The sequence below is a fragment of the Condylura cristata genome, unplaced genomic scaffold (genome assembly GCF_000260355.1).
Source record: "Condylura cristata isolate star-nosed mole 26May11 unplaced genomic scaffold, ConCri1.0 scaffold00026, whole genome shotgun sequence".
NCBI classification, from domain to species: domain Eukaryota; kingdom Metazoa; phylum Chordata; class Mammalia; order Eulipotyphla; family Talpidae; genus Condylura; species Condylura cristata.
In genome coordinates, this window is record NW_004567127.1 from 26,152,623 (window position 1) to 26,172,627 (window position 20,005).

A 20,005-nucleotide genomic window follows, 5' to 3' on the forward strand; every position below is an offset into this window, starting at 1 on the left:
TAAGAACACTGATTGGGATACCGGGTAAAGGACAACAAAAATGATCGGCTTTGTGTTAGATCAACAATGTTAATATGCCATGCTGACCATTAAATCATCTCCCAAGAATTGCTTTTGGCAGGAATCAGGCAGCTGAGTGTTCTCAATTTTAAAGCTTAGCTTTGGCAGCCTGTATTAAGGAGTCCATGGGAATTCAAGGAATATTTAGCTTTTTTTTTTTTTCAAGTAAAAGATTCTCCAAAGACAATAGGAATCATAACTAATAAAGGCGCCATTTTTTCTACTAAATGCCAATATTAACAGCCAAATATAAAATGGTTCGCTTAGTGATTCCTTTGTATTAAACGCCCTTACTTAGCATACCTACATTCTCCTTATCTCTGATTAACTTTCTAAAAGGCATAAAGGCAAGGAATAGCAATGTGAGGGGCACACAGGGATCACAAAAACTGCTAAAGCAGCGGTCAAAATAAAAAGTGAATGGTCAACTTCAAAAGTGGCTCAGGAATGTCAAGAACATACAACGAAGGTGTTCTGTTTCAAGGTATAGGATGGAACGTTGGGAGTGGGATTTAGGACTTAGAGGGCATTGGCACTGGCTCATACGCTCCTGGGTGTGTGGTTTGTGTGTGTGGAGGGGGGTGTTCAAAGAATACAAAATAACAAAGGCGGGGGAACAGAAAAAAAGGGGGGAGGGAATGGGGTGGAGAAGACTTCTGGTTGTTGAGTTTAAACACCGGAGGCCCATGATTAACAGACAGAAGGCCTAAAGCGGCGCACATGAGCGCAAAAGAATCTAAGGCCCACGTAGCATCCAGATTATGCAATCAAGTTGGGAAGTCAAGCCATAAAACTGCCAACTAGGCTCTAAGCTACAATCAACAATTTCCTTTCTTTGCTTCAGCACACTGTCTACATTTATTCCCCCTATCCTGCCTTGTATAAGTTCCAAGCCCTTCAATGGATACCTGAGACCGTGGAGAGTACTGAACCCGGTATATGCTGAGTTTCTTCCTACCAAGCCCCGCTATGATAAAGTTTAATGTCACATTGGGCACAGTAAGCGATTCACAATAACTCGTAATAAAATAGAACAATCGTAAGAAAACACTGTCATAAAAATGATGTGACTGTGTTCTCTCTGAAAATAGTTCACTGCACCAGACTCACCGGTCTTCTGCTGATGCGTGAGGTGCCACCATGTTTGAGGGACGTGACGCAGTGAAGTGAGTGACGCAGACGCTGTGACGTGACGGCAGCATCAGATGACCACGTGCGGCGTCGCAACTGGACGCAGGCGTGAGTCACGTCACGGGCCAGCGGAGCAGGGCTGGGGAGATTTCATCATGCGGATCAAAATGAAACGTAATTTTAAACTGGTGAATTGTTTTGGAGATTTTCCTTTTAATATTTTCAGACGCGGGTCGCCAAAACTCAGAAAGTCAATCCGAGGATAAAGAGAAACCGCTGTAAAATTCTCTTTGCTGGCTCCTGTTAAACCGAGGACTCTCAACCAATGAACAGTTTGGTGCATCCCAACGTAGATGCTTGCTTAAATAAATTCTTACCATATTTAATATACCTCCGTTTTATCTTTTAACACAATAAAGGGCTTAACACCCAAATACCCCACAAACACACCCCCAAAAAGCTCAATTTGAACCAGCAGCAGGGGCAGATCAGAGCAAAATGCGTGAAATTATTTTCTCATATCCTGTCCCCAAGACGTCCAGGACTTTAGATGACTTCCATCCTGGAAGGAGGAGGATGAGATGAGCAGGTTCCTGGTGAAGGTATTGGAACCAGGAGAAGTGAGTGAACCTCGGAAATCTAAGTACAATTTGAAGGAACGCTGGGCTGTGTGGAGACGCTAACATAACCTAGAGAGAAGTCTAGAATTGCTTAAGCTGTCTCTTGCATCTGAGTCTCTAGTACATGACTGGACACTCTAGAAAGCCTATTATATCAGAGATAAACTTGGTTCTAACAATGTCCTTGAAGGTTGCAAAATGATGGAATCTCAAAGGCCTAATTAACCTGAGCAGGTAGAGGATGGGGTACTACACTCTCTGGTGGCAGCTTAAAGGGGAGGATAGTGATGTGCTGATGTGCGTGGTGCTCTCCTTGCTCTAACAACATTTTTTTTTTTTTTTTTGGTGATTCAAACCTTTCTCCTCCAAGCAGTAGATTGAAACACCATTTATTGGGGGCATCGGACCTGCCCAAAAGGAAAGACTTAAAAGACACAGGCAGCTCTGTGGAGGCGGTGGCGGGGTGCACTTACTAGTAATGTCGCTTTCATATGGGTTGACTTTGCTCCCAGGGAACATTTGCTGGTATCTGGAGACATTTGTGTCCTAACTACAGGGGGTAGCTGGTATTTAGTGAGTAGAGGCCAAGGACGCTGTTAATCATCCTACAATACCCAGGGCAGCCTCCTACACACCTACTTAGCAGTTCCAATTAGCCTTTCAGTGTCTCATTCTCAATCATGATCAAAGAACCAAAGATAACCAGACAGCTCAGCAAAGCCTCTAATGGTCAAGAAAAGAGGCCAAGCACAAACAAAGGTAGTTTGCAGAAAACATTTTGCAGGCAAATATAAAATAAGAAAATGAAACTATCACAAATATTTGAGAGAAGAAAATCCAAACATCTATGAACATGATAATGATGCTGTATTTTTTGAAAACTTAAAAAACTTGGCCCTTGAAAGCTGACCCTATGGCATCCAGAGAAGAAAGGGTAAGTGAAGGGACTAGACAAAGTTGGGAGGTAGCACAGTGGTGGATTATGGGTGGTGGATGCACAATGGTAACTAACATCTCCTGAAGGGGGAGATCCTAGACTTACAAAATACTAACAGTGAGGTAGGCCAATGGTACTTCAATTAAAAAAAAAATTGAACTAAAAGGGAAACATGGAAAGAACAAAGGCTTTTGGAAACTTAAGATGGTGACAAAGAAATATAATTTAGTAAAATTGGGGAAGAATTTTTAAAGGTGTCAGTCTCTTAGAAGGCAGAGTAAAAAAGTTGAACCGAAAAAATGGGGAAGAAAATAAATGAAATCAAAGAATCGGTGTATTCATTTTCTCTTGCTGGTGTAACATACCACAGACTTGGTGATACAAAAATTACAAGGATATTAACCTGCAGTTCTAGAGCTCATTAGACTGCAATGGGTTTCATTGGGTCAAAACCAAAGCATCAGCTGACTTGTGTGTCCTTTTGGGAGTGAAGGTCTTTTACGGGTGAATCTGTTTTTTCTTCTGGCTTTTGGAAACTGTGCATTCCTTGACTTGTTACCTTTTGTGAATCATTTCAGTTCATGCTTCATCATATCTATTCTCTACTTTCTGTCTTCCTCTTTAAATGACCCCTGCAGTTATATTGGGCCTACAGTATATTTCATGATAATGTCATGAGTCTTAATTACACCTGCCATACAAATTATAATTCACAGACTCTGGAAATTAGTACATGAACATCTTGGGGTAGAGGGCATTATTCCATCTCAATGAAATTATCAGGTGGCTTTCATGCCATCAGGTGGCATGACAAAGAAAATGGGGAGAAGAGATAGCTATGTAATAGGATTTAAGTTTTTGGTTTGAAGAGGTTAAGTGCTAAGCAAACTGTATGAAAGTAGACACATAAGGTACACCATTGTAAAACTTCAGAACGTCAAAGACCCAAGGATTCAATAAGCTTCCAGTGAAGGGAAATGAAATCTGGAAAGGACAAATGTTCAAATCACCATGGTTCTGGACTTCCTGATACCAACTCTTGAAGCATGAGCACAATGAAATGATATCTGCAAAATTCTGACTAAACTTAATTACCTGTTAATTTTGCCCCACCACCATCCTTCTTAGCCATTTTTTGTAGTTTCCCCTTCTTCACCTCAGTTCTCATAGTGTTTGTTAAAGTCCTTAGGTTATATGTTCTTTTATGTTCAAATTGTCTACTATGTAAATATAGCATTTATCCTTAATCTGCATAGCTTTACTAAATACAATTCTCTCAAACTGATTCTATTTTGCTAAAAATAGCTACATTTCATCTTTCTTTACTGCTGAATCATATTCTGTAATATGGATACACCACATCTTCATAATCCAATCATCCACTGGTGGACATTTGGGCTGCTTCTGTGATATGCTACCATGAACACATAGGACATGTAGTTTTTTGCATTGATTTCACATTCTCTGGATTGATGGTCAAGTGTAGGATGTCTCAGCCATCTAGTATTGCTGTCCATGATGATTGCACTAGTTCACATTCTCACCAACAGTATGACAGGGCTCCTCTTTCTTCACTTCTCTTCTAGTACTTCTCATTGGAGGTCTTTTCAATATTCTCATGGACATGAAATGGCATCTCATTGGATTTTTAACCTGCATCTCTCTTGGAGACACAAGTGGCATGGAGGTAGTGAATTTTATGTGCCAACTTGTTTAGTCTACAGAATGTGGAGCTATTTAATCAAACATATTTTAGATATCTCTTTTGAAGGTGTTTTGGATGAGATTAACTTTTCAATCAGCTAATTCAAGCAGAAGCCCTCAATAATGTGGGTACACCTCATGTAATCACCTGAAAGTCTGAATAGAGCAAAGACCAAGCTTCTTCTCTGATGGACGTGATGCAGTGAAGTGAAAGTAGCCTGCTTTCCATAGCGTCTTTATAGACTCAGAGTGGAACATCAACTTTCCAGGATCTCCAGCTTGCTAATGCATCCTGCAGATTTTGGACTTGCTAGTCTTCATAATCATGTAAACTATCATTTTGTAATGAATCTTTTTCTACATTACACATAACCCCTATTGGTTCTGATTCACTGGAGAACCCTGACTAATAAGGGCACAGTAGAGAAAAGACATGTAAAGAGCTTCTAAATTACCCATCATGTTCTACTTCTTAACCTGTGTGGTTGATACATGGATGTTTATTATTCTTTAAATTGTACATACATATTTTGCATGCTTTTGAATGTCTGATTACTTTCACAAGCAAAAGTACTTTTTCTTACAAAAAGAAAAAAAGGTTTAAGGGATGAAAATTATCCAGTCTTAGCATCTCATATTAAAATATATTGCAGCCTTAAAACATTTCAAAGGCAACAGTTTGAGTCATATTGCAAACTGGGGGAAAATTGGAATTGTTTAGTAAACACAGTTTGTTAAAAATTAAAATCAAATTCTTTTGCTACCACCACCAATGGCTCGGGTGCACCCAAAACCTGCCACAGCCAAATTGGCATGCTGCTAAAGTGTAATGGATGTTAATACTGTTTTGCAAGAGATACCAAAGATGCCCTTACTCATCATGGCCTACCACATGTAGAGACCCTTTGTGCTGAACACTAAATCAACTTGGTTGGTAACAAGAAGTAACTGGAGGAATAGATTGGCTTCTGTCTTCAGAGGGGGACCCCCCCTGAAGTTGTTGGTTACTGCTTTGTGGTAGTTAAGGATTATGGCTGAGTCTCAGGCCAAGGATGTCAGAGAGGAGTATTTCAAGTGCAAGAAATGAATTAACATTGGGCTATTAACATAATAAGATCAAGATGCAGCAATAGAAAGCAAAACAATCATGGGTAAGAGCTTAGTGATTTCATTACCTTTCCACATAAATTAAGCAAATAAACACCAGCCTGAATTTATTTAATTCCTAGAGATAAAATTATGTAAATATAAATTCAAACATTCATGTAGCAAAGTTATTAGGCAAAAGGATCAAAATTATATATCTTCTTTGAAATCTTATGGTCATATTTACATTCAAAATGCTAAAAGTCTACTCATTGTATAAGAAAGACATGGAATAACCCAAATGCCCAAAAGTAGATGACTGGATTAAAAAGATATGGTACATACACACATGGAATGTTATTCAGCAATCAAAAGATAAACTCATGCCTTTTGCAGCAACATGGATGGAGCTGGAAGGGATCATGCTTAGTGAAATAAGCCAAAAAGAAAAATACTGATGGTTTCACCCATACTGGAGCATTAAAGACCGGAGGGGGAATAAATAATAATAATGAACAATTATATACTAGAGACCTTTTATGAGGGTAGAGTGGGGAATGGAATCAAAAATGGGGGAGAGGAGGAAGTACACTGGACTATGGTGATGGCACATGGGTGATTTGGTGATGGGAAGCCCAAGGGAATTACAACTGAGTTGGAAAAATGCACAAAATGATGTAAAAATAAACTATAATATTAAAATTAAAAATGTAAAAAAAAGAAAGAAAAAAATCTACTCATTGTAGAAAATCTGGAAAATATTAAGTCACAAAGACAGACCACTGGTAATCATCCCTATTAAGTTTCTTATGACAGAAAAGTGAAGGCAATGTTGACAGTGACAAGCACACCCTCCCTGCCCCAAGCCCACACATCTAGCATTTTGTGTGCTAGGGTGTTCCCACAACAGCTGCAAAACAGGTGGATTAGACCCCTGACCTCATCTCTCTTCCCCTTCCATACCAACCTTGAACTGAGGCTCAGTACAGAAACAGGAACTTGCTAGGAGCTCATCATCCATTATCTGTATCTGGTCATTTCTTTGTGCTCTACCTAATGCTACCTTAAGTCAGAAAGTTCTCCCCTGACTGCCCATACACTTAAAGTAATACCTACCGTCATATTCACTGTCAATGATGTTCTGGTTTTCAAAGCAATGCGATTTGATTTAGACCACAAATTTCTTCCAAAGATTTTGTTATAAGAGATGTTTCTTGCTGCCTCCACTAAGTAGCCAAAGTGATAACGATTATTAAAACCCATGTGAAATAAGCATCTTTTACTCTCTTGGACAGTGTTTTAAGCATGTAACATAAAAACAGTGTGAGAAATACTTAAGGCACATTCTGTTCCTCATGCTTTCAGCCCCTTCTCACAAGAGTTTTTCTACTTTAGTAATGCATGTTTTCCTGAATTCATTCCTGCACTACAGGTTTATAAGCAGAAACATTGCAGCATATTTGCAAACATGCATGATCCATAAGTCTCACTAGACTACAATATTTCATACACTGGGCTCATCAACACCATGTGTTCAAGGTTCCATCAACATCAATGAACACACTGATAAGAGATAGGCTAAAAAAAGAAATAAATAAAAACTGTGGTTCACTCCTAGATACAAGGGAATGAATGCGCAATAAAACACCCAGTCCCTTCCCTTTGATGTTCTGTCTGTGAGATCTGTGTGGCTGGTGGTGCAGTTCCTGGTTTGGGGGTGGGGGGGATGGGGTTGGGTAAGAGTCCTTAATCAACAATAGTGGCCCACATTGTCAATGACATCAGGCCAGGGCTTGGGGATCAGATATGCTCAGCTGGTTCCTGGAACCTGTACAATGAGGGACACGATGGGCCTTGACATCATCAGAACAGTCATTCACATGACTTAAGCAAGTAACTATAGGCTGAGAACAAAAGGAGCTAGCTTTCCCACAGAAAGCAGCACCCAATACAGAAAGAGGGTATTTAAGGCATTTATTATAGAACTAGAGGTATCAGTGGGAATTGATGGTTTCTTATATAGAGATCACAAAAATGTTGAAATGTCGAGGTCATGAAAGCAAATGATGGAAGAATTGTCCTGGGTTGCAACTCAAATCATATGGCAACCAATGCAGCAAGTAATATGGCACAGACTTATAGAGGAATTATGGGAATAGGGAAGACAGGTAATGAGGGGATAGGTCTTTGGATGGATGATGTAATACTAAGCCCGACTTTTTTGATTGTTGTTATTAGGGTGAAGTGAAAGGGCATCCTTATTTTTAGAAAATGTACACAGACTTTTACTTCCTAAGTGGGTCATTAAATATCATGTTGGCAACTTATTAAGTGGTTCAGGGCAAAGAATCTATACTAAATCATCTTTATGAAGAGAAAAGATTGAACAAACTGTTGCCAACTGAGAAATCTGGAAGAGGAAAAGCAATTAAGGCATCTTTTCTCCAAGACTGAAATTTCAGAATAAATACAAAGAATACATGGACAGTCTTTATAATACAGAACAACATATTCCAAGGGCTGTTAAATGTGCAGGGTGAGGGGGGACAAGGAGCAGTAAAGGGTATAAACAAAGAAGAAATGGTGAGACTATAAATACAGAGATATGCTGCATTAAGTGTATTCTCATACATGCAGAAAGCTTCTAGAAAAAAATCAGGATAGATATGGGCTTCTTCCCTCAGATGGAAAATAGGTGGCTAGAGGAAAAAAAGAAAAAGGGTTTTTCTTTAGCTTCTTAGTGCTATGCTCTAACCGCTGCACCACCAGGGAGGGCCCGGGTTTTTCTTAACTCTCAGAAAATCTGAACTTTGTACTAGGTGAAATGAAGAAGCTTAAAAAAAAAAAAAAATGAAGATGTGATTAAAAACAAAACTGATCCAGAATACTTTCATTTAGAGGTCGCCAAATGCAAGCATGAGGCTGGTTCCCTTAGACAAACCTGGGGGGAATACCTAAAACTCGAATAGTAGATCTCTATTAATAGAACGTTTATTCCAATGGGCAAGGTTCAGGTGTCAGTAAAATATCCCTCCTAAAATACAAAACCATCCAATCACCTAAATGTGATCTTTTTTGGATCCAAAGTTCTAAGAAAAATAGAAAGCTAGAAACAAAATTATTTTCTGCCCAGTGAGGGAATAATAGTATAATCAAGGGAAGGATAATCCAAAAGTGAAATCAGAAAATGGGGAACCAGTGTTTGTACTGATTCCTGAATAACAGCCAACTTATTTAAGTCACTCTTAGCTCTCTGCTTCGTTATTATTAAGAACCAGAAATATGGTTGAGTGTAAGGTCACATCCATTTTACTTAATGTAGATAATACATTCAAGTACACTCTGCATTCCTTAAAGGGAACATTCTACTGAAATAAATATATAACAAGATTATAGTAGCTATGGCATTCTGCAGGTCATGAGTGGGCTTACCTCAAGTTCACTTTATTTTGTTTTGTATCTCAGTACATATTAACATGATTCTTGTAGGCATCAAAAGTAAGGATGAAATCTTAAAATCAAAATAACCAAAATAACTAGTTTAGAGGTCTGGCACACACTTGAAAAACAGAAGTAAATACAAGAGAACTTAAGTATTTCCATGCCAGTAGTACATATTTATTATTATTCATGAATGGTCCAAAGACTTACATAGATGAAATAGCACTTAGTGACATGGAGTGGAAATGACAGTTTCATATATATATTAAAAAAATACACACATACACACATTCCCCTCCTCTCCAAGGCTCACCATATACTGCTACAAAAGTGGGAGGCATGAAGCTGGAGGAGTTCCAATATACATAACTCAGTGAACTATCTCAAGCATAAAAACTGAACTTACATTGCAAAAATAAAGTTTCTTTCTTCAAACATTTTGATCTGAGCTCAAGCAAAGCAGACAATGAACACCAATGATTTTCATCCTATTCAATACACTTTAAAATGTAAAAGTTTCAACAGTTGTGAAGTCCAGCAAAGGTAGAGGTTATTGGAATGAATAATGCATTTCATCCAAGGAAAAAAAAAAGGCTACAGCAGATCGGCTTTGAACTGGCTCTCAAATATTTAATAATCATAATTTACTACACTCAAACAGTAAGGTAAGCCAGAACAAATGATAAACCGAGAAATCATTACTTCAAACAAGGCATTATTGCCCTTGGTTTCTTTAGACAAAAATTTCACTAGTGCAAGAGCATCATTTACCTGAAAGATCATGAGTCACAATTAAAGAGCACTCGTACAAAACTATTTCCTTTTTTCTTTAAAAAGTGCCACATACTATACTTTTCATTAAAAAACAAACGAACAAACAAAAGCCACACACAGACTAATGAAAAACTGTTTGTCTCCATCTCTTGTCAATGAGGAAAGGCCAAAGTGATTCTTTGATTCCAATTCGAAATGGAGTCCGCTGGCCGATGCCCAAGGTCTCTAACTTGGAGCAGTCGAGCTGAGCGTTTCTTGGACGCTGTGCTCCCAAGACAGGACTATCAGTTATCTTAGAAAGTAAAATGGAAACAAAGTTAAGAATCAAAGGAAAGCTACATAATGAGGTGCTTTTATACTCTCCACTTCATTTTACCCTCAGTGCTAGAACTGACTTGATTTGACTTGATCTTCTCTGGAACAAAAAACCCAAATACTGCCACAATCAAGAGAGTAAGTTTTTCTATAAACTTTCATCAATACTGACAGAATTTTATACAATATTTAGACAAGAATAACAACATAAACAGTCGATAAGAAAGCAAAATTCACACTGATTAGTACTAGAAAATGAAGTTATCTACCACCACCAAAGCAAGAAGGAAAATGTTACCACTAATCAATGTGTTAGTGATGGGGAAGGTCTTTCAGATGAATTTTTTTATATTTATTTCTTTTTCTATGTAAGAACTGGGGTAGGGTACAGGTATGGAGGGTGAAAGGATTCAGAGACAGAGTGGGGGCAGAACAGGTGGATTTAATGAAATACACTGCTGAGGGGAGCAGAGGGTGAGACAGAAGTCTGCTGTGCCATGTGGGTCAGCTCCCTGTCTGAAGATAGAACTCAGGGTGTAGGGTTTCACAGCACTAAAACTTAATCCCTAGGTACCAGGGAGGCTCAGAGTGAGGTTTTTAAATGCCATATACTTACAGGTCTTAAGTGACTGCTGGGGAGGTTGAAGGCATCCGCAATTGCACAAGCCATTTCATACTTGGTCATTTGTTCATTGCCAGACCAGTGAAAGGTTCCCTTAATTGATGGATCCTAACAAGGACACAAAAAAATGCATTAGTTTCAACTTTCTGAGTGAAGTGGAATAGTAGGGTTGACAAAAAAGCTCATTTAAAGGGCCCAACGACTGTAGAATGCATCTTTACCTTCCCTAATGCTCACAAAATATCTAAGATTGTATTCCTAGCTAAGAAATGTAACTTACAATATACAGCCTTAATTTTTTGGAAGACAAAAAATATACATGTCTTCAATTTTATTCTGGTATCCTGAAAGTAATTAGAAATTTTTATGGAGACCCAAACCCAGTTTTACAAGTATTTCTAATTAGCCAAGAAGCTAAAACCAAAACTCAATTGCACTAGTGTTCAAGGCAAGATCATTAGTCATTAAGTACTGGATATATATTTAAAATAAACATTTATAACATTTATATTTCATAAAAATGAGTTTATATATAAAAATCTAAAGTCTCTAATCTTTTTTCAGTCTATTTAGCTCCACCTTATTTGAATATTTATAATGAACTCCTATCTACATGTTTTTTATTTAAAAATTATTCATGAAAAAAATATTCATGAAATGTTAAACTATCATTTCCTATGTAGATTCTTCTTTGGGGTTCCACGGATCTTAAACAGCAACATCCTAAGAAATATCAGGAGATGAGATTGTTTTGTTAACCCAAAGGGGAAAAAAAAAGCCTTCAGTCATCTGGCAGTAAAACAAGGAGGCAGGGTCTATGGTATTTGGAAAGTAATCTTAGACACAGCATAGTATTTAAATTATTCTTGAATATAGCCTACTACTTTCATTTGGTCTCCTTGTAGTTTCCAAAAAATACTGCACATTCATTCATTAACAACATTTTTATTAAGATGGAAGTTAAGGACTTTCCCTCCAAAAATTCTTCCTCCCAAGGATTCTTACCAGCATTCTCTTCTCTGCTAACTGGCGACACACTGTGGCTACGTCTTTGACATGTGTAGGGAACCTCTGCTGCCAGTGGTCCATGTTTGCCGACTTGTTGCTGAACTGTACTTTATCAAACATAACAGTCACAGCACTTTCTTCAAGCTTTTCAACTTCTCCATACAGGATTGGAATCCTCAAAACAGCAGCTCCTAGAAATTAACACAAGTACATGATAGTCTAAGGTTAGCTAGTTGAAAAATAGAGACTAGGGCCCTCCCTGGTGGAGCAATAGATTAAAATGCAGCACTATGAAGTTACCTGCAGCCACTGCAGCTAGAGTTTCACCCCTGGCCAGGAGGTGACCCACATGGTGCAGCAGACCTCTCCTGTCTTGTCTGCTACTCCCCTCAACAGTGATTTTAGTCAATCTGCCTGTTCTGCTCTCCACTGTCTCTGGTGAATCCTATCATCCCCCCGCCCCCGTACCTCTGGCCTGTACCCCAGTTCTTGTATGCATAAATAAATAAATCTCTTTTTTAAAAAAAGACTACTGCAGTAGAAAACTTGCAATATACCAAAATAACACAACAAATGTGATCCCAAATATTAACTGTCCATCACTTGCAGTGTTTTCATGTATTATTTCATTATTATGACCATTAAAAATAAAACTGATCGGCCCTCCCTGGTGGCGCAGCGGGTTAAAGCACAGCACTAGGAAGCTTAAGCCACTTTCCCATGAGTTCGATCCCCGCCTGCCCCAGAATCCCCGCCTGCCCCGGAGGAGATCCACATGGCGTGGCAGACCTCTCCTGACCCGCCCGCTGCTCCCCTCAGCAGTATACTTAGTCAATCTGATTCTTTTGCTCCCTATTCTGTCTCTGATGAATACTCTCACTGCCCCTGTGCCTCTGGCCTGTACCCCAGTTCTGTATGCATAAATAAATAATCTTAAAATATAAATAAATAAAACTGATCTAAATACAATGAGTGAACCTCAACAGGATTCTAAATCAATAAAATCCTTTATTGCATTATATTGATAAACTGCTATTATTGGGGAAGCAATCTTACAGATTATGCTTTGTTATTGTATTAATGTTAAATTTCCAGTGTGATTAATGCATTGTAAGTATGTAAGGAACATCCTTATTGTATATACAAATTTAAGATACAATGTATTTTGGGGTGAAAGGATACCTGAATGAGCACTATGTTAATTTTTTAAACCACTGGTTAAGGAATTATGAGGTATTTCAATTTTATGTGCTCATTAATGAGATGTAAGCATAGTTTGAATAATTAGTACTTAAATTGAAAAATCAAACTTTTTTTAAAATTCACTTAGTTTACTGAAAACTAAATGAAAGTATATATTCAAGGACTGTTCCTACGTAATAATTTACAATATGAAATGAAAAATAAAATGTCTGCTGCTACTATACACACTATTTGATTAAAAATTTTCCACTATAAACCCACAGGGATTCAACTGAAATGAAAAAATGCACAAAATGATGTAAAAATAAACTATTATTCATTAAAAATTTTTTTCCCACTATATGACTCTTTTTCTATGTAGAAGCAGTCATGTATGAACTGATCATGGAAAAAGTCGTGAATGACTCATAAAGCAATCTTTAAGTCACAATTTCTAAAATCCTTTTTAAATTAACTGCATTCTCCAAATTTTGTGATTTGTGTTCCTTGACTAATTTCTTTTAAATTACAAATACATATATATATATATGCACATATATACACATAAACACAGAAGTAAGTCCTCAAAAATAATCAGAGGCTAAAAAAACTGTGTCTTACCTAAATTGTTCTGCAGAACAGCCTTTTCTCCTTCTAATTTTGTTTTACCATACAGATTTAGGGGACATGGTATGTCTTCTTCTCTGTAAGGTGGATTTGTCCCATCAAATACATAATCTGAACTAATATAGATAAGAAATGCTCCAATTGCAGCTACACAAAAAAGGGATACAAAATAAAGAAATCTATTATTATATGGCATTGCATTTTAATGGAACTTAAATGCGATTATTCTTTACCATTCATAAAAACAAATTTCTGATAAGCAACCTATAAAATTTTAACCTTTAAAAACTCTATAGTTATTTAATATTTTATGAAGACTTTATAAAGCCATCATTACCTGCTTCCTTTGCTAAATTCCCAGAAGCATCCACATTAAGTTGAGAAGCAGCATCTGGCTGATTTTCTACAACATCTGGCCTTCTCTCTGCTGCACAATGTACTATCACGTGGGGCTGGAAGTTAAGTATTAATGTAATTTTAGCCCAAAAAGGAATAAAATAGAGGAACAACAGCCTGGTAAGGGTACATTATTTCACAGAAAAAGTCTGTTAAAATGACACGCATTCATCTTCTATGTAATAACGGTAATTTTTAGTTTTTAAAAAAGATTTATTTACTTATGCATATAAGAGCAGGGGCATAGACCAGAGGTGTTATGGGTGGGGATGGGGGGGAGGGGGAAGAGGGTGAGAATTCACCATAGATAGAAGGGAACAAAGCAGGTGTACTGACTGACATATACTGCTGAGGGGAGCAGCCGGTGAGGCAAGAGAGGTCTGGTGTGCCGCGTGGGTCAGCTCCTTGGCCAGAGATTGAACTCTGCTGCCAAAAGATCCATAGTGCTAAGACTTAAACCCATGTACTACCAGGGAGGCTCTCACTGTAATTTCAATATAGTTTTATCATGCTTCCCTTTCCCCCCCCAGACCTGAATTTCCTTAAAAATACTTAGGACCCAAAAAAATCAAAGAGCAATTTAGTAATCCTCAGGAAGAACCAGACAAAACTCTACATCAACAACTACATTTAAATCAAAATAAACTTCATCTCCTAATTTGAAGGGGGGGGAGAAGCTAACACTTCTGTAATTAATGTAACCTAAACATTTAATGAGTCTATGCTAAACGAAGAGAAACATCATTAGCAAATTAAATTCATAAACTCAAATCTGAGACCAAACATTTAAAGAATATCAGCTGGCCCCCTAAGAATCATATCCCCCAACTAAGCATTTAGTATTTTTTTTTTAAATAATTTATTTATTCATACAGAACTGGGGTATAGGCCAGAGCTGCAGGGGTGGCAAGAGACTTCAAAGACATAGCAGGGAGCAGAACCGGCAGATTAATGAAGTGCACTGCTGAGGGGAGCAGAGGGCAGGTCAGGAGAGGTCTGCTGTGCCATGTGGATCACCTGGGGGGCCTGGGATGGACCGGCATTGAACTGGCACTGAAGTGGCTGGGGCTCGCTTGCAGTGCTGCATCCTAATCTGTTGTGCCACCAGGGAGGGCCAGTATTTAGTGTATTTTACCTACACACAAAGCCTAGGTAAACCAGATCTTCATAATCTAGTGTAAAAGACAGATAAGTAAAGAGCCTTTTTCAGTATAACAAAGTGGACATCAAGAGAGAAGGTTACAGAGGGTCCTTTATGAAAAGGGACTGTTACTTTTCAGTAGTTTAGCCAGACAAGATGTAGGAGGACCATACTCCCAAATTTCTCCTTCGCAATGGCTGCTTGAGTAGGCATAGTTTTCAAATGTGAATGTGCATAATGTCGGGTATGTCTTAAAATGTAGAGTCCTGGGTCCACCACAGATTTACTGAATAAAGATCATTGGAAGTATAGCCTATGAATGAGTTTCCCTAGCAGTTCTGATGCAATTGTTTCTTGGATCATGTTTTTAGGTCAAACTTGAACTCTCATGTCCATGAGAAAGTGTTAACGGGATCTCCCTGGCAGCATAAGATGTTAAGCCTCAGCGCTATGAACCTATCTGCAGCTACTGCAGGAAGAGTTCAATCCCTGGCCAGGGAGGTGACCTATGTAGCACAGCAGACCTCTCCTGTCTTGCATGCTGCTCCTTTCTGCAGTGTTTCAGTCAATCCACTTGTGTTCCCCACTCTATCTATAATGAATCCTCATACCCCCTGCCGCACACCTTTGGCCTACACTCCAGTTCTTGTATTCATAAATAAAACAATCTTAAAAAAAAAAAATGCAATGAACTCAAATTTTTCTGTGACTGTGGCCACCAAATTATTTAACCTCTCTGAGCCTTTCCTCATCTTTAAAATGGAAATGATAGCATCTATTCTGGGTTGAAAGGTTTACAGATAAGATTTTTAAAAGCACTGGCATAGAAAGTGTTAATTAGAAAGTTCCTCCATAAACAGCTTTTCACAAAATGCTTCACTACTATCTTTCAACCTAAGTCTCAATAAAATCTCTGTAAGTATTGCACATCTTGGCCATGCTAAGAAAAAGAAAGTACACTATTATTATTTACTAATAGATTAAAGAATCATCCAGCAGCTTCCTTGAGAACAAGAACATTTTCCAGGTCATCTGGAACAAGTCTTAGTCTGCTCTACATATACCTTAAAATAAACAGATTAACCTTACCTGAAAATCATGAATGATGTGATGAACTGCAGCAGAATCCAACAAATTCACCTGTTCAAATTTTGGTCTTGCTCTTCTAAAACCACAGCCAACAGCATGCCAATTATTCTGCTGAAACTCTTTGTACACAGCTCTGCCAAGCAGCCCAGTGGCACCAGTAACCAGAACCCGCCTACTGGGGATGTTAATTTCCTCCTAAAAGGTAAAAGATAGGAAGGGAGGATTGTTTACTTGGGAAATTTTCTCTCAAAGGAATGAATCATTGTCATGTTTTATTTACTTAAATTCTTTAGCTCTAAGTCATATGACCCATGTCCTGTATCTCCACACCACTTCTTAAATGAGAACTGAGATTATTCAAGTTGTATCAACATTTGCATATCTTAAGAGTTTCAATACTCTGCCCCAAAACAACCAAAGATGATACTGCCAGGAATTACCTACTCAAATATTTGATTTCTGATGTTAATAATGGAAAATTTTATCTTTATTTCCAATGGTGTGCAAATGAGTGATAAACAGCAACTTTATGTTCTTTGGTTTATTAAGAATGCACAGGGATGGGGCAGAGCACAAAAAACTAAAATAAATAAGTAAAGCATACTCAAAAACTCACAAAATTAATTTTAGGCTGACTTATTTTAAAGTTCTGATTAAAGAGTCTGGCATTCACCACATATATTTACATATTTGGCTATCTTTGCCAGTCCCTTTACAAGCGGACATTTTTGTTCCTTAGTTTTTAAGCCAAAATTTCCTTTCAAATCTCACTGATTTGTCAGGTTTTGATAGGCCTGAGTTAGGAAATTCACATCTCACAAGAATTTATGTAGTCTCCTTACATAGAACAGTTAGAATTAATTAACAGAGAATAAGGCGGTTGAAAAACCAAAAATATTTTTAGACTTTTATGTGCTATTATGAAATGGGGGGGGGGGGACAATAACTTTACAAACTAAAACTAAAAGGAAAAAGACAGTTGTAAAATTATTCCTTTCTTCCTAAGATGGGTAATACCAGGTTTCCCCCAGATTCTTGAATAAAATCTACATTAACTATTAAGGAAGTTTTAAAAAATGATCAAATCAGCTCAAGACCTTTTTAAGTCAGTGTTGCCACAGTCATCAGAAGTGTCAAAAACATGTATGCACACAATAACCAAAGACTTCACTTTTAAGTCATGAGTTAGGATGAATAAATTCATTTTTAATTTTTTAAAAAAGATTTTATTTATAAACTTATTTATTTTTGCATAGAACTGAGGTATAGGCCAGAGATGTGGGGGCTGAAAAGACTCACCAGGTACAGAGTGGGGAGCAGCACAGATTTACTGAAATATACTGCCAAGGGGAGCAGCAGGCAAGACATGTAACAGGTACAGGTTTCATGGACTCCATCCCTACTCCAGATGCTGGAACTCCAAATCCCATCAGTACCAAGGAGAAGCAAGCCAGGAGGTGAGGGCGGAGCTGAGCAGCCAGGTTGGGATAAAACTGGACATGTGGGCTCTGGGGGGACGTGACCTGGTGGTTCGCAGCTGATCATTTTGGCTCTCAATCGGTTTTCAGTGTGCCGGTGGAGTCCAAGTCAGCAGAACTGGTAGGACATCCTAGTTAACAGTACTAAGACTTAACTCCTACACCACCAGGTAGGTCCAATTATTCTTATCCTAACTACTATGGGAAAAACCTGAAATGGTAGGGCTCATAGAGCCATTATAGAGGTAAATTCTTATAGGTATTTTCTCCTCTGTTCAACTTATTTCAAGATATTTTAAAAGGAAAAGGAGAAGTCCATCTAAGTCCTGCTGTAAAACATGGCTCTGAGTCCCCATTGATCTATGAAAACAAGGATTTCAGCCAGCAAAATATCTCCTTTGAATTTTGGCGTGAAAGCAGCTCTACAAAGACTAGTTGTAAAGAGGAGAAAGCAAGCCAAGAGATAGAATCATAAAACAATTTACACAGGTTAGACACCATAAAGATCCCTGGGCACGGACTAGAAAGGGCTATGATTTGGTATAATTTCTCTCGCTTTTTCCTTCACTCTAAAGAAGCAAAGGAATAGATAACAACTCTTAGGTCAGTGCTTCTCATGCTTCAGGGCTCACACACACCTGTCAAGACTTCCAGATCCAGTAGATCTGGGGTAAAGTCTGATAATTTGATAGCCTGACAAGTTCCCAAAGGGTCCAGATGATGAAGCGGGAACTGTAACTGTGAACAGCAAAAAAGCTCACACTTCTTACTCAAATCAAAAAAATTGCCATCTACCTTTCCAGAAGCGACCACATCTTTCCCTCTTAAAAAGGAAAAGGAGCAAAAGTCAAAGGCAGCACCAGGCAATCCACAAAGGCCACTGAACAGTGAGTGAGATGTCTGCCAACTCCACTAATGCTGTGCAGCACGCTTTTCCCTCTTTTCAACATCTCTGTTAAATGAATGAAAGAGATGCATCATATATACAAATGTCAGAATCGGGGGTACTTTTTGGTTGTGAGTGCAACTTAACGTAAGATGCCAAGAATAATTAAGGGCAACCTAGACTTGAAACACAGTATTATGTTACAAGTACTAGACTCTTTAGGGAATATAATATACTTTTTAAAAGGATTGGGGTTAGTGAATAAACTACCCTATTCCCTGGGGCCATATGTTACGTTCCCACAATATTAATAAAATTATTTGTTTAATTAAAAAAAAGGTTTCTAAAGTACAAGCATTTTTGAGGGTGGAAAGAATATTATACAACCTTATATTTGAAAAGCATCAAGTGTAATTATATATTATCCCCTTTAATCACAAGACAGCCTTTATTTTTGCATAGAACTGAGGTCTAGGCCAGTTCTCTTGATGACACAGGCCAGGTATTCTCAATTGAGGATTCTCAGGCTTGGCTTTGCCCACAGTAAAAGGGAAAAGGTTAGGACCAGAACTTTGGTCTCCTTGCTTCACATACATATGACGTTTGTCTCAATCCTTTAACCTTTACCTTTATCATGATTATATTTTATCTGCTCTGCCACAAACTGCAGTATTGAGAAGTTACTCCATCTCCTCTAATTTCCCCACCAGTAAATGAGGAAAAATGACTAAGGCCCATTTAGCTCTACAATCCTATAATTCAACCTTATTCCATATCATCCTTATCACAAAGAGTGTCTTAAAGTGAAAGGTACTTCACTTATGTCAATATAACTGCCTTTTTCACACAGTTCTCCTTGAGACTTAATCACCACCTTCTGTCACCAGCAAAGGAGGCAAAACAAGAATTTTTTCCAGTTAGACTACAAGTTTATTAGTGGCTGGCAAATAAAATATCCATCACTCTAAAACAGATGGAAAAAATAACTGTTTTTGAATTTCTAAAAATAAACAGAACTCTAGCCAAAACTTCTGTTTTGTTTTTTTTTTAAAAGAATGTCTCTTTTAAAAATTACTTTGGATGGTTACCCCATGAATTATGTTAGCCCTCTAAAAAAGAATTGCCCAAATATTCTAGAAACTCAGATTGAAAGAAAAAGAGTTGTCTAGTTAACCCAAACACAACCTAAGTGTTGAAAATATTCTGTCAGCCTGAAAAGTCTACTTTCTCAATTTGTATTACTATCTTATGGGTAAAATATATCAAACATCAGTTTAAGACACTCTAAACATCTTTGCCTCTTGCTGTACAAACTGATACACAGAAACCAGTAATTTCAAGTGATCAGATTTATAAACAAAAAAGTCATAATAACTACATATAAATTAATGGAGAGCTCTTACTATGCTATCTAGTCAAATACCATACTGTACAGGTAATGTGCAAAAATAGCTCTTTTAAAATGGTTCAATGTAGTACTCTGAGGCAGTGATTTTTAATTTGGCCTA

At 37.8% G+C, this 20,005-nt stretch overlaps 1 protein-coding gene across 2 annotated transcripts in view; it reads right to left on the reverse strand.

The window, feature by feature from the left end:
* Positions 1-8,929: 8,929 nt before the first annotated feature.
* The window catches only part of MAT2B (methionine adenosyltransferase II, beta), a 15,857-nt gene continuing 4,781 nt past the window's right edge, over positions 8,930-20,005 (reverse strand). For both annotated transcript variants that reach the window (XM_004689800.2, XM_004689799.2), the window contains exons 2-7: positions 16,134-16,328; positions 13,845-13,959; positions 13,502-13,654; positions 11,696-11,889; positions 10,685-10,798; positions 8,930-10,045 (exon numbers count right to left, since the gene is read on the reverse strand). In XM_004689800.2, coding sequence (XP_004689857.2) covers positions 9,875-10,045; positions 10,685-10,798; positions 11,696-11,889; positions 13,502-13,654; positions 13,845-13,959; positions 16,134-16,328 — 942 coding nt within the window. In that variant the 3' untranslated portion in view covers positions 8,930-9,874. The remainder of the gene's footprint in view (positions 10,046-10,684; positions 10,799-11,695; positions 11,890-13,501; positions 13,655-13,844; positions 13,960-16,133; positions 16,329-20,005) is intronic.